Raw genomic sequence first — 13306 nt, forward strand, 5'->3', positions numbered from 1 at the left:
TTTTTTGTTTTTTTTTCATAATTGCAAACATTTTGGGAACAATACTTTTGAACAGTCTGAAACATCCAGAAAGTTAGTTCTGAGAACGTTCCTTTGTGTTAGCTTAGCTGGGTGCATTACAATGTCACAAAGACCAACATATTTTTAATTCAGGTATTCCATATGATCCCAAGTTAAATAAGCAATTTCAAACCATCAAAATATGTGATTTAATGCTTTATTACAAATGAAGTATTTACAACAGTGTATTTGAATAAATAACTGGAATAAAAAACAGGTTTTAAATTGACTCAAGGACTACAAAAATACAATATTGTTTAGAATTATTTCTGGGATAACAGATTCCACAATATAATCTTAGTCTATATTCCAAACTTGGTATGAGTTTTTGTATTAACCATGGGGAGTAGGAGTTGGCTCTGGATGGTGTTAACTCTGGCAGCATGGCAAATCATGGTGGGTTTCTGCTTGTTTAATCTCAAAGATAGAGAAGAAATGCGACTCTCAAGCTGCAAAGAAACATAATATAAAAAATTACTTTGATTTAAAAATAAATAAAACTAGAATCAGAGCAAAAACTAGAATATTTATAAAGATGTTTTATATAGACCACCATGCACAAAATCCATTAGACCTAGGGGTGTAATGACAAGCATAAAGATTTATTATAAATAATAATGTCTAATATTTGTGTGTAATAATGTTACAAATTATTATTTGTAAATAATAATGTCTATTAATAATGTCTAATATTTTCCATATTATAACTTTCCAGTACTGTACATCATGCATAAAAGCAAGGGTTTATACAATCTGTAACATTTATCTAGTGACACTCCTGACAGCTGGTTTTGAGCATTTAGATTTATGTTTATATAAATTCTATGACTATGCGTGTAAAAATATGCGTGTTAAATGTAAACCACCGGTGTCCTCTGTGCTATAATGCAGTCTGAGGAACCAAGAGTGTTGCCTCGACTTATTTGTTAATACTTTACTGTACATATTTAAAGATGTGAATTTGTGTACGAGTGTGTGCAAGAAAGAAAGAAAGATATATGGATACCTCACTTAACTCCTTTAAGACGCTTTCTCTTTCCTCAGTTTCTCCCTCAATGCCTGTTGTTGCGAGCCAGTTACTCAAGACCTTTTGGAACTTCCGCCATGTCCTAAACACACACAAACTCAGGCTGATTTCAATATATTAGTAAAAACATCTGAATTCATGCAATGTTTTTATGTGAAGATAATGAAATTTGTTATACCTCTTTTGTTCGATCAAAAAATAGAAAAGCAAAACATTCCTTTCCCAGATTTAACATGTTCAGAACCCAAATATTTTCACCTCAGTCTCTCAAACATAGCAGAAACAACTATTCTTGGCTATATACTATAGCCAAGTTTGTGTCTGCTAGAATAAATAACCCACTTTAATATCTTGATTCAGTCTAACTACAGCTGGAAGGGTCAATTCACTTTTTTCAAAGACAAAAAACAGCTCCAGTCATAAAATGCATTTCCAAAGTAGTGGTTTCAATTTTAGGAGATTTGAGACTTTATTGCAGGATCACACTAGAACCCCAAAGTCTACAATTATATGTATGTATGTATTTATAATTCTAACAAATAATGAATTACAACAACTTTAATAATTAGAATAATAATTCTATACAGATTAACATACTGTAACTGTTTTCTGTCTTGCTGGTATCGTTGCATTTCCAGTCTAATATCTAGTAGTTCTTTGGTGAGATTTTCAGTTTGGTCCACATCCACAGCCTCATCTTCCTCACTCTCCTCTTCCTGCTCAGGTAATCTTTCATGCATACCTACAGCCCGGACAAAATGACAAGTGTAAATATGTCAAGGAAATGAAAACAATCGAGCAAAAATCACTTGGTATATATATATATATATATATATATATATATATATATATATATATATATACATACATACATACTTCACTTGTTTCATTACTGGATGAATCTGCATTTTTAACTAATCTCTTGAATGATTCAATGACAAACCCATTTTAAAAGTACTTGTCGCCACCTACTGGTGTAACAATGCAATTGATACAATCTTTTTTTTATAGTGTCAAGATACTTTAAAAAGGTGATTTCCTCTATTTTGAATGCTATCCCAATAATAAACTTTCATCTTAATTTGAATTATTGTAACAGACAAAATAGCACTGTGGTTGAAAAGACTGTTTAGCCCCTTTCACACAGCGAGTTGATCCCGGGAAATTGCCAGCAAATTGCCAGAACACCTTCTGTGTGAACGCAAACACGACCTGGGATTGATCCCAGGTTGGGGACCTAGTAACATTGCCGGAATCAGTCCTGGAACGCGCGCTGTGTGAACAAAAGCCAGGACCAACGCCGTAAAGGGTGTGTCATAGTGATGACGCTCGTGCCATCGCGCGACTCTGTTGCTCTAGAAGAAAGTTTGTGTTTGTCATCAACAAAGAAAGGACGAACAAATACCTGCAAAGTGGATCGAAGCAGAGACCAGGAGCTCCTCACTATCCGTACTGAAGCTGAGATCGTTCACCACCGCGTGTACGGTATGCGCGTTTACATGTTTTCAACGCATCCGTTATACGTCTCATCCTGACGTCATGTGTCTTCCCGGGATTTATACGGGTTGTGTGTGAACGCACTCACAGATCCCGGCAAATCACTCGCAGTGTGAATGAACCGAAATCAAACAATTCCGGGACAAATGCTGGGTCACATTATCCGTGTATTTTCTGGAATCTCTGTGTGAAAGGGGCTTTTGTGAAGCGGTTTCATGACATCTGCTCTCTCAGGCTCAGGAGCAGTGCCAATGGAGATTTGAATGCACACTGTGATCGTACTTGTCAAAGGTGTAATTTAGGAGTAAGACTGTGTGAGTGTTTGATTCGAGGTTGCGATCTTTTAATAATTAATCGTGCAGCCCTACTTCATATTATGAAAGATTATGTTTTTTACCTTGTTTTGGGAGAAAGTGGGAAGTGAAATGAGTAGAATGCAGTCGGGGCTCCTGACTCCTTAAGCTTTTTTGCTGTAAAACAGAAAAAAATGGGAAATTCACATTTAAGCCAAAATGTTCTACTAGGAGGCAAGATGATGAAACAAAAACAAGAATAATAACAGAGTACATAAAAACCAGGGAGAAGATATAAAACCTATTTCTGTCCAAGCCTAAGAACAAACAAGTCTTCTTACTGCATCATGATTACCTTGCCATGTGATGCTGAGACAGTAAATGTAGAAGGAGGAAGCAATATGTCCTGGCCGGTAGCAGCAAAATATCCAGGAGGACCAGGTTTGACTGGGAGGATCCTAGGTTTTAGTACCATTGCAGGTGACTCCAGTGGGTTTTGAGTCAATGGGGCTAAGGGTAACGGAAAGGAAGGACTGCTGGAGGACACTGAGGGAAATGCAGTCTCTCTTACAGACACCCTCTGACTACTGAAGCACCATAGAGAAAGGTAGATGCTCATTAGTATGTGAACAAAAAAATTGTGTTTGATTTTGTCACAACGTTTATGTGAGTACTACACCTGCTGATCTTGAAGTCGTGCGGCAGAGGTTTGGCTGGAGACTGCAGCAGGTCATCTGGTCTTCTTGGTTGCATTCTAGATGCTCGAACCGACCAACTGCTGACAAAACAGGAGGATCAGATTTAATCGAGACATGTCCATCAGATTAAGTTTCAAAATCAAATAAATTAAAAATAAGATATAGAGTCATAAATGACTTATTATTTTCCTATGATACCTATCAGTTATAGTTCCTGTAGTTACTATAATTGCACTATGCATGCACGTTTTTCCATTGACGGTTCTTACCACGGTTATTCTTGTTAAATTAAACTAAAAGCATTGTTGTTTTAAATAAAATAAACATTAACTGAAATAAAACTAAATATAAAATATTTGTAGTTTAACTTGATGTACTAAAAAAAACAAACTTAAACTGAAATAAAAATTAATAAAACAAAAATACTAACATTCTAACTAAAATTTAAATATAAAAGCGAATTCAAAATATTAATAAAAACTATAAAATGGTAAAATAATACTGGTTCTGACTAAAATATACTATATTATATAAACAATTTTTAACAGCCTCGCCCCCCCCAAAAAAAACTAATTCTACTAGCTACTTTAACAACAAACAAAAAATAAGTGTAGGATCACCATTTGCAGTAAGAATGACTTTGACTCACAGGTGATTGATGACGGAATCTTTCTGCTCTGCTCCTTGGCTCCTGATTGGAGAGGTGGTAGGAATGGGGGTGTGGTCTTCTGGCAGAAAAAAAGACACACACTTCTTGGGGTGGCTGACTTTGGATGGCACTGTTTTACCCTTGACAGGCTTGCACAGCGCCCGCTGCTTCCATCGGACGGCACACCGCCTTACCACGTCCTGAAGCTGACGACAGCTCTGTGTTTGATGAGGATTACTTATATTAATGAAAACAAATACACACACACATACTTTATAGACTGTAGAATGAAGTGCACAAATATACAGTAACTATAGAAACAGCACCTGTTCATAGCTGTGCTGGGCAATATTAGTTGAGAAAGCACTCATGTGTGCTGTGTGCGTGAGGATGTGTGTGACACCCTCTCTCAACAGTTCATCTCTGTAAAACTGAGCTGCCTCAGTCAAACGCGTCTGCTTTCGCTGACGTTCTGCGATCCACAGCCGCCACATGCAAAACACCTAAAGCATATAGCGCAAACTGTATGAGACTATACAGGTGCAGGAATTGTCAATGATAAACAGTGCAATATCTGGCATTACTTTGGCCTGTAGGTTGAGGGACCAATGCCAAAGGGCAGTCTCAGTTTGCTCCGCCTCTCTTCTTCTGCTCTGCAGCTGTGTGTCATAATCATTCAAAATCAGACCAAAATACAATATACAATCTTCAAAGAGACCGTAACAATCAATCATTAGTAGCTCAAAGAAGGAAATGATGCAATGTCAGCAGCTTGAATTACTGTACAGTAGGCGAGGCTATAAGAAAGCTTTAACACCAAAACAACAGCTATATTTAAACAAAAGACTAAACCAAGTGGACATGAAATGGATGTTGTTATCATCTTTTCTTCCCTATTGTAATGTATATCTGAGTGAAACAGCCTTCGAATATGATTGAACACTATGCTGAATCAAAACTCACTTGTGTTCTCCAGCAGATAAAAAAGTGCTGATAAACCCTCAACCTGTGAAGCTCAAAGCTTCTTTTCTTCATTACCTATAAAGCAGAAATTTGTACACATGCATACATAAATTTGTATACACATATATGTCGTTAGCACACACACATAAAATACATATATATATATATATGAAGAGTTCAGATGCAAAAGCCTCTAAATGCCATTTGAAATTTTCTTCTTTAATGATGATTTTTATCAAACTTGTATATTTAAGTTCAGTAATTTCACTTAAATAACAATTAATAGGTAATTATCATTGCCATTTAAGTGAAATTACTGAACTTAAATATACAAGTTTGATAAAAATCATCATTCTAGAAGAAAATTTCAAATGGCATTTAGAGGCTTTTGCATCTGAACTCTTCATATATATATATATATATATAGCATATATATGAAGTGTGTCGCTTGCATGACATAAATATTCCAAATAAATCAAAACATACGTAAAAAATAATTAAGAATGGGACTACTTGAACTGGCACCTGATATGTTTTGTGATGGTGAATATTGCTGGTCCATGTGTTGAGGGTTCTTTTTCCCAGTGTTCTGCTGTAGTGTCTATTGGCTCTGTCATTCGCCAGTCTCTCATCTTTTACCTCCATGCTTCGCTCTCTCCATCTTCTCAAAGCCAATTGCATGCGTACTAACAGCACAAAAACAACACTGAATAATTTCATCATTGCACAGACTACTAACAGTGGTATTTATATAACTAAAGTACATTTCTCCAGGTGTATTTGAGCTTGTTTCAGGGCTTCCTCCTTTTGATGACGTTGACGATGAGCAGAAACTGTTCTCTGTCGCCATGCCAGAAACACCTATTAGACATAAAAAATATTTAGTAAAATGACAAAATTGCTCTGATAAATAACAGGTGTTCTTTTTTACTTCTGTTATAAATGTTATAAGCACCTGAGACAGAATGTGCTTTTGAGAAAAACATTTTGCTCTGTTTTCCTTTTGCCTCTCCTCCATCAGCTGTGTCACGTTTATTCTCCATAAACAGAACATTTTCCTGCAGAAACAAATAAAAAAGGATACAATAGATTACATGTCTTTAAATAAACACTACAACAATTTAAGTAAATATATCATCATACCTGACCAGATGTTGCTGATGCTCCTGGTAAAGGCACTCCACATTTTTGTAAATCGACTGAGTCTGTAAATGGTATGACTACATGCAAGCATGCATGCATACATGTAAAAACAACTGCAAGAGCTGCAAGCTTTGTATATATAGTAAACAAACTAAAATACATTATTACAGCAATATTTGTAGGGATACTGTATACTGTGTCAAAACAAACATGATATTCATACCTTCCAAGCTTCTAGAGAATGTTTGAGCAATTTGGTGTGGTGGTGTTTCTCCATTTGTGCAAGTTTCTCTCTTTTCTGTCTTTTGTGATCTACATACTGTTAAACAAGCTCATATTTACTTAAAATTTCAAACCAACAACATTACCTGCATCATATGATGATTCAAAACATTGTCAGCTCTTTCCCTTAATGAATAGAGCCAGTTGTGTTACTCGTACCTGATGCCAGTCTGCCACGGCTCTTCTCAGACACCGCTGCCCATCATGACCCCGTGCCTGCTCCAAACGTCTCTGACTGATCAACAAAACACAAAAAAGCTGAAACTTCAAAATCAAAATCCTTATTCAGCTACATTCTCTGATTCATACCTAGTTTGTATGTTGGCAAAGAGGTTTCTCCATTGGTTCAGGGCCTTCCGTAGAAGAGTGTGTTTGTAAAGTGAGTCAGCTGCTGTTTGTTTGAACCTCTCCTCTCTACATTGTACAGCACTGCAGGACCACTTAGACCAGGCACGGGCACAACACACATGCTCGGCATGCAACACAGCCTACAAGAAATATAATGATTATTGGATAAAAGAGACAACGAAAATCTTGCTGACCCAAAACTTTTAACACCAATGTACTGTTTACATATGGTTGTCAGCATACCGTTCTTTCAGCAAGTCTCTGATCTCCTCGTACCTCCAAACTTCTCCACCATGTATAAAACGCCCAACTGCAAGTTTGTTGCCTATATAGTGGACAAAAACATGTACATGTTTCAGTGCAATACAACATAGACATGGATCTACATTGTCTTATACTGTTTTGGCAGTGATGTATAGTAATTGTTAGTTATGTGTGTGTCTACCCATGAAAATGAGGAGCAGAAGTGTGCGAGTTTATGTGTGTGTGCTCAAGGACACAAAACCTGTGGTTCTAGTCCTAGAACCTTAAAAGGAAATCTGCCATCTTGGTTAAGATAACTGCAGTTCAAGGACCTGAAAGGGTGGACAGCTCGCACCCGAGAGGCCTTGAGAAGACTCTTGGAAACTTTGTGAAAGTTACAATTTATATCAATTAAGAAGATTAGAACCTAACTTTGGTGGCAAACAACAAGAGTATGAAAGACTGAAAAGTTGATTGCCTCTTTGAATACTGATACGTCAGTATCCCCGATGCCTAGAAGCCCAGAGCTGACTGAAATATAATTGATTACAAAAAACTGTAAACCAAAGCTTTGATTTACAGTGCTTCAAGACTTTAAATAAGAACATACCACAGAGAAGTCTTCTGACTAAATTGTAAGTAATTTAAAAAGATTATAATTTAGGCCAGACTAACTTACTTTACCTAACCTGAAAATAATCGACCTAAAGAAACCTACCTGTCATGTTGTTCAGCTCTTTCTTTCCGCTCTCGTTTCTCTGTGTTTTGCGCTGTGAACTCCATCCAAGTGTTTACACATTGTGGGAAGATACGACGAGCAAAGCAGGCATCAGCACGTAGTTCTAACTCCTACACATTTGTACATATACAGATTGTGTTATAAAATATTAGAAGCATTTTTTAAGGCAGTTTAATTGTGCAGTCTATGAAACAATGAAAAAAGTGCAGCCCATCAAGACCTATGACCTAAGATAATGAGAGTGTCAGAAAGCGTGTTGGCTACCTGCATTTGTATGTGCTCTTTAAGACGTTTTCTCCAACGATCAAGGCAAAATCTCAGCACAGAGAATCTATTGATTAATAACAACCGTTTAAAAGCCTCACAGATAAACTCATGTTTATTAATGACCTAAACTATATAAACTCAGCAAATAAAGAAACACAGTGTTTTAAGGATAATTTTGTAAAATCCACTTAAGCTTTACAGATCTCTATTGGAAAGTGACAATGTTTTTCATGTTTGTTCATTGAATTTTTGACATTTTTGAGAAGTTGCAAGTTCCTTAGTGGGAGAGTGGGGTAACATCTCACAGTGAGAAGAACTGGCAAATCTGGCCCAGTTCAAGAAGATGAGATGCACTGTAGGACTTTGTTCAGGGACTCGTAATTCCATTTCTGTTTGTCAAATGTCTGTGAAATTTGTCCCATTTATGTCTCACTTATTAAATCTTTTTATGTTTATACATTTATGTTCAAAAATTAGCTGGGGAAAAAGTAGTTGTAAGTGGGAGGATCTTTCTTTTTTTGCTGAGTATATATGGTATGCTTCAAATTAAAAAGCACAAGCAGAACTTTGAAAAAATCTAACTAATTTATGCGACTAACTTGTGATGAGATTGTGCAACACTCATCTGCGGTTGCAGACTTCTGTCCTCAGCTTGATCCAAGCGCAACTGCCAGACTTTCCAACACCTTTCCAGCAGCTGCAAAACATCAGTATCCATTGCTGACAATTAAACTCGGCACAACTGCATGACGCAACATTACAGATAGATGATTGACTGGTAGACTAGATGTTAATAATTACTGTTATCACGGCCTGTTTTTAGTACGGAAAAGTCTTCTATTTTAAAAAAATGATCAAGAAAATGTTTTTATTTGCACAAATATATTACGCTTAAGGACAGTTCTGTAATGTGTTGTGTATGTTCTCTATTTGTGGTGTTCTTACAATTTGATGATGATGCTGGACACTAAGATTCTTGTTGAGACGATGACTTTTACTGTGAGTGACGTTTAGAGTAAGGCCTTTTAAACCCAAACGCTGTGGAGAAATACCAGACCATTATAAATAAATCAGAATAAATAAAAAAAACACATAAAAAAACATGTTAAAACCTCTAAAAACAAGTACACCACTAACCAGAAGATAGAGTTGTCTGTGATGCATGGCAGCTTTTTCCCTTTTAGCCTTCTGTGAGCACATACTGACATCTACATAACAGATCAGGAAAAAACTGCAGTACGACGTGCCATCATGCTTTCATCGACATATTTAATCTCTTCTAGGAGTTTAAAAGTAAATACAAACTGTCTGTTTGATGGTGTAAGCAAAGATACAGTGTCTCCAGTTGGAGAACGCCAGCCGTTGGGAGCCATGCTGGGCCAGTTGGTCTGCTCTCTGTCCTCTGTCTTTCTCAGTCTGTCTGGATTGCAGCACATTATACCACTGACACCAAAACTTCTCCAGCACAGAGACACGCCATACATCCTGAGCAACAGCTGCAACACAGAAGACAAATTAAATGTGATTCAAGATAAACTAATGCAGAAAATGCAAAAAGGAAAAGCATAATTGTGAGTGTAACTCAAATTATAGCAAAAACAACACAAATAGTAATATTGTGGAATATTGTTACAATTTAAAATAACCATTTCTATTTGAATAGATTTTAAAAATGTCATTTATTCCCGGTGATAGTAAAGCTGAATTTTCAGCATCATTAATCCAGTCTTCAGTGTCACATGCTCCTTCAGAAAGCATTCTAATATGCTGATTTAGTATTCAATTAACATTTCTTATTATTATCATGAATACTGAAAAAAATCATTAATTCATTTTTTTTTAATCTTTGATGTAAAACCATAAAACTCTTTTGTAACACTGTTAATGTCTATATTCTCACTTTTGATCAATAATAAACATTGCTGAATAAAAGTATTCATTTATTTAAAAATAATCGTTCTGACCTCAACACTTTAAACACTAGTGCATATAATAAATATAAAAAAATTAATGCCACCTGTTGTTTTGTTCTTAGCCTGTCTGTTCTTTGTGTGTCTGATCCATCCATGAAGTGTATTTCTCGAAATCTGAAGACAATAGTGACGATGAGCTTTGGACTCCTTCTCTTTCAGAACACAGGCATGTTTCATCCTGCATTTCCAGTGCATCCATGCCTGTGAAAAACAGCCATTTTAGAGATCACTCAAACTATATATATATATATATATATATATATATATGCTCATACTCACTCTGCTTTGTACAGTATGAGACCAGTGTTGCAAGGCAAGATCTTCCTGATGGTACACCACATCCCTGTGCTGTAGTGCAGTGTTCCACACAGTCCAGACCCAACTTTAATAACCAACACATGCACAAAAATATTTCACATTAGTATTTTACTTGCAAGCCGCTATACATAAGCATTACTTAACTGTTACACGTGCATCTTATTTTATAAACCATGACAGCAATGCTCACTTCAGCACAGCGAGTCTCTTGTGCTGTACTGCTGCTTCTTGCATCCTGTGTTTCATGCGACACATGTCCAGGTACAGCTCCCAGCCATTCCATACACACCGCAGTTTGTGCTCCGTCTCTGCAGTACAAATATTCAGTTACAGCTACATTTGTTCAAATTAAATATTAATAGATTAGCAGTCTATATACCCAAACTGATTGCAAGTTTCAGTTTCTTCTTTTCTTCTCTCTGGACAGCAACATACTCCTGCCAGGCTTGAAATGTTTTGCTGTAAAGCATATACCTACAATAGGCAAAAAAGAATAAAGACATAAATGCAGGTGGTGATTATTGAGGTGATGATTTTTTAGGTCCTAGCCCTTAAGTAAAATGACAACAGAACAAACATTGAAGACAAAACAAAACACCCCATTGCAGTATGGGATTGGGCACATGCACACACTACCATTTAAAAGAGAAAGAAATTAATACTTTTATTCAGCAAAAATGCATTAAAATAATACGAGATTAAAGAAACGATTTCTAAAAAGAAAAAAAAAAGATTTCTATTTCAAATAATTGCTATTCTTTTGAACTTTCTATCAAAGAGTCCTGATTTTTTTTATCGCAGTTTCCACAAAATATTAAAGGAATAGTGAAACCTCAAATGACACTATATAAAATTGATATTAAATAATATTCTGGCTTTGCCCAGCTTTACAATAACATTGAATAGGTAGTGCTCACGTTTCTGAAGCTCAAAAAAGCAAATCCATCATAAAAAAGTAATCCATACGACTCCATTGGGTTAAAAAATGCCACCTGAAACTATGATTTTGAAAGAAAAATATCTATATGTTATGCACGTTCATGAAAGTCGAGTTTAGGTGGAAGGCTGACCTCTGACATTTGTATATCGACTTCCATAGCATTTTATTTTCTCCATTCTATGCAATGGGGTCCATCAACTGTTTGGTAAACTATATTCTTAAAAAAATATCTAATTTTGTGTTCAGCAGAAGAAACAAATTCATACAGGTTTAGAACAAATAGAGTGATGACAGAATTACTATCCCTAACACATCAGCATAATGGAATTATTTCTAAATTCCCATGCATCACTGAAGACTGGAGAAAAAGCAGATGAAAATTCAGCTTTGCCATCAAAAGAATAAATAACATTTAAAAAAAATATTAAAATAGAAAACATTTCACAATATTATTGCTTTTACTGTATCTTTGATCAATTAAATGCATCCTTGTGAGCACATGAGATTTAACTTACGCATAATGGCAATCTGCCCTAATATTTAGGGTCCATTCCTTTCTTACGTGCCACCACTCATCTTTCCAAGCTCCTAAGGTCTTCCTCAAAATCACCTTACAATAATGAGATCTAAACAGAAAATACACATTTTATTAAATAAGTAAAGACAGACATTTAGTGGACTGATTAAACACATACACTGGACCTGGCTTGTGATGTTGTTATTCGTCCAAATGTCTTCTGAATCCACAAGTGAAGGAACTTCCGAGCAAGGTGCCTAAACAATCAATGCAATAATCACTTCAACTGTAAACAAAATAGAGGATGCCACTACTACGGCGCTATAAAATGAACGAAGTCTTACCTTATCCTTAGCTCTTTGAGTCTACCACCTCGGTTCCAATTATATCCAACCCGGTACGTGTTTTTGCGTATGTGTGTTTTACGTGCCCGGTTCTTTTCAACAACAGAAGACAACTGTTTCCCAGCTTTTGGTCTTGTCGCTTGCATCTTCAATGGTTTATTGGCGAATAAGGTCACTGTCACATGACTTTCAGTCAATCAGCACACGGTCTAGCACCCGGTGCTTGAGCTATAACTGCCAGAAATAAAGTTAGGGGTTTAAATGTTTCACTTAAGGCTTTACAGCTCATTTAAAAATCTGTCATCTAAGTGCTATCGTACTGACAACAACCAACAACAAACCATAACTGCCGCTCTTCTGTGTTTAATGAATATTCTTCCGGTAAAATAATGTCATAATAAAAGACTTTTTTTTTAAAGGGACACTGTAAGGTTACATTGCAAATAATAATAATAAGAATGACTCTCATCAACCATATTGTAATAAAGTTACAATATTAATATGGGTATATTGAAATAATGTGGCCTTGGATACAATAACTGAGCCTCACTGTACAGAATAGGCTTATTTTGTGAATGGAAGCATTGATGTGCATTTCTGTTAAAAGTTGTGTTTTTCAATCAGTCAGTCATGCAGAAGTCATTACAAGGTTATTTTATCAACATTTCAGTGTGTGAGATTTCTTAAGAGTGTTATTTATTTCTTTATAATTGCAATTTTATTTTATGCAATTTTTTAAGTATACAAACAGTATTTGAAACAATAAACAAGTTATTACATAAGAGCCTACCCTGTTTTTCTTTTCAATATGTCCTAAGATAAAAGAGAGCACAGAAATGAAGATGAAATCATATTAAGAAAGATAATTAAATATGGTTCAAAGAGATGTAGATTTTTTATGTTTTTATTTTATTTAATTAATAGCCATTGAGGTTTACTTTTTGTGTATTTACATTTATGGATATAACACTTACCAATAAATAAAATAAGATTTTATTTATGACT

The 13306-nt window shown here is 35.6% G+C and overlaps 1 protein-coding gene across 4 annotated transcripts; it reads right to left on the minus strand.

Annotated features, from left to right (window-relative positions):
* Positions 1-201: 201 nt before the first annotated feature.
* On the minus strand, positions 202-12676 carry sfi1 (SFI1 centrin binding protein). Of its 4 annotated transcripts, none has more exons than XM_039689558.2 (31): positions 12302-12676; positions 12143-12214; positions 11956-12066; positions 10880-10974; positions 10691-10808; positions 10462-10564; positions 10227-10383; positions 9544-9705; positions 9347-9417; positions 9155-9247; positions 8809-8906; positions 8207-8273; positions 7922-8052; positions 7204-7285; positions 6922-7100; positions 6772-6847; positions 6554-6649; positions 6331-6407; positions 6143-6245; positions 5952-6048; positions 5713-5873; positions 5188-5262; positions 4809-4883; positions 4551-4727; positions 4225-4442; positions 3557-3652; positions 3233-3464; positions 2982-3054; positions 1685-1829; positions 1067-1169; positions 202-509 (listed from the first exon to the last, which is right to left on the minus strand). In XM_039689558.2, exons 1-31 carry the CDS (start codon positions 12445-12447, stop codon positions 363-365), a joined length of 3636 nt encoding a protein of 1211 aa, XP_039545492.2. In that variant the 5' UTR covers positions 12448-12676; the 3' UTR covers positions 202-362. The 4 variants fall into 4 exon arrangements, with proteins under 4 accessions (XP_039545492.2, XP_088990440.1, XP_039545491.2 ...); XM_089134314.1 differs by having other exon boundaries at positions 1077-1169; positions 3557-3655; XM_039689557.2 differs by having other exon boundaries at positions 3557-3655.
* Between the last annotated feature and the right edge of the window lie 630 nt (positions 12677-13306).

The sequence above is a fragment of the Pimephales promelas genome, chromosome 8, assembly GCF_988280905.1.
Source record: "Pimephales promelas chromosome 8, fPimPro1.hap1.1, whole genome shotgun sequence".
NCBI classification, from domain to species: domain Eukaryota; kingdom Metazoa; phylum Chordata; class Actinopteri; order Cypriniformes; family Leuciscidae; genus Pimephales; species Pimephales promelas.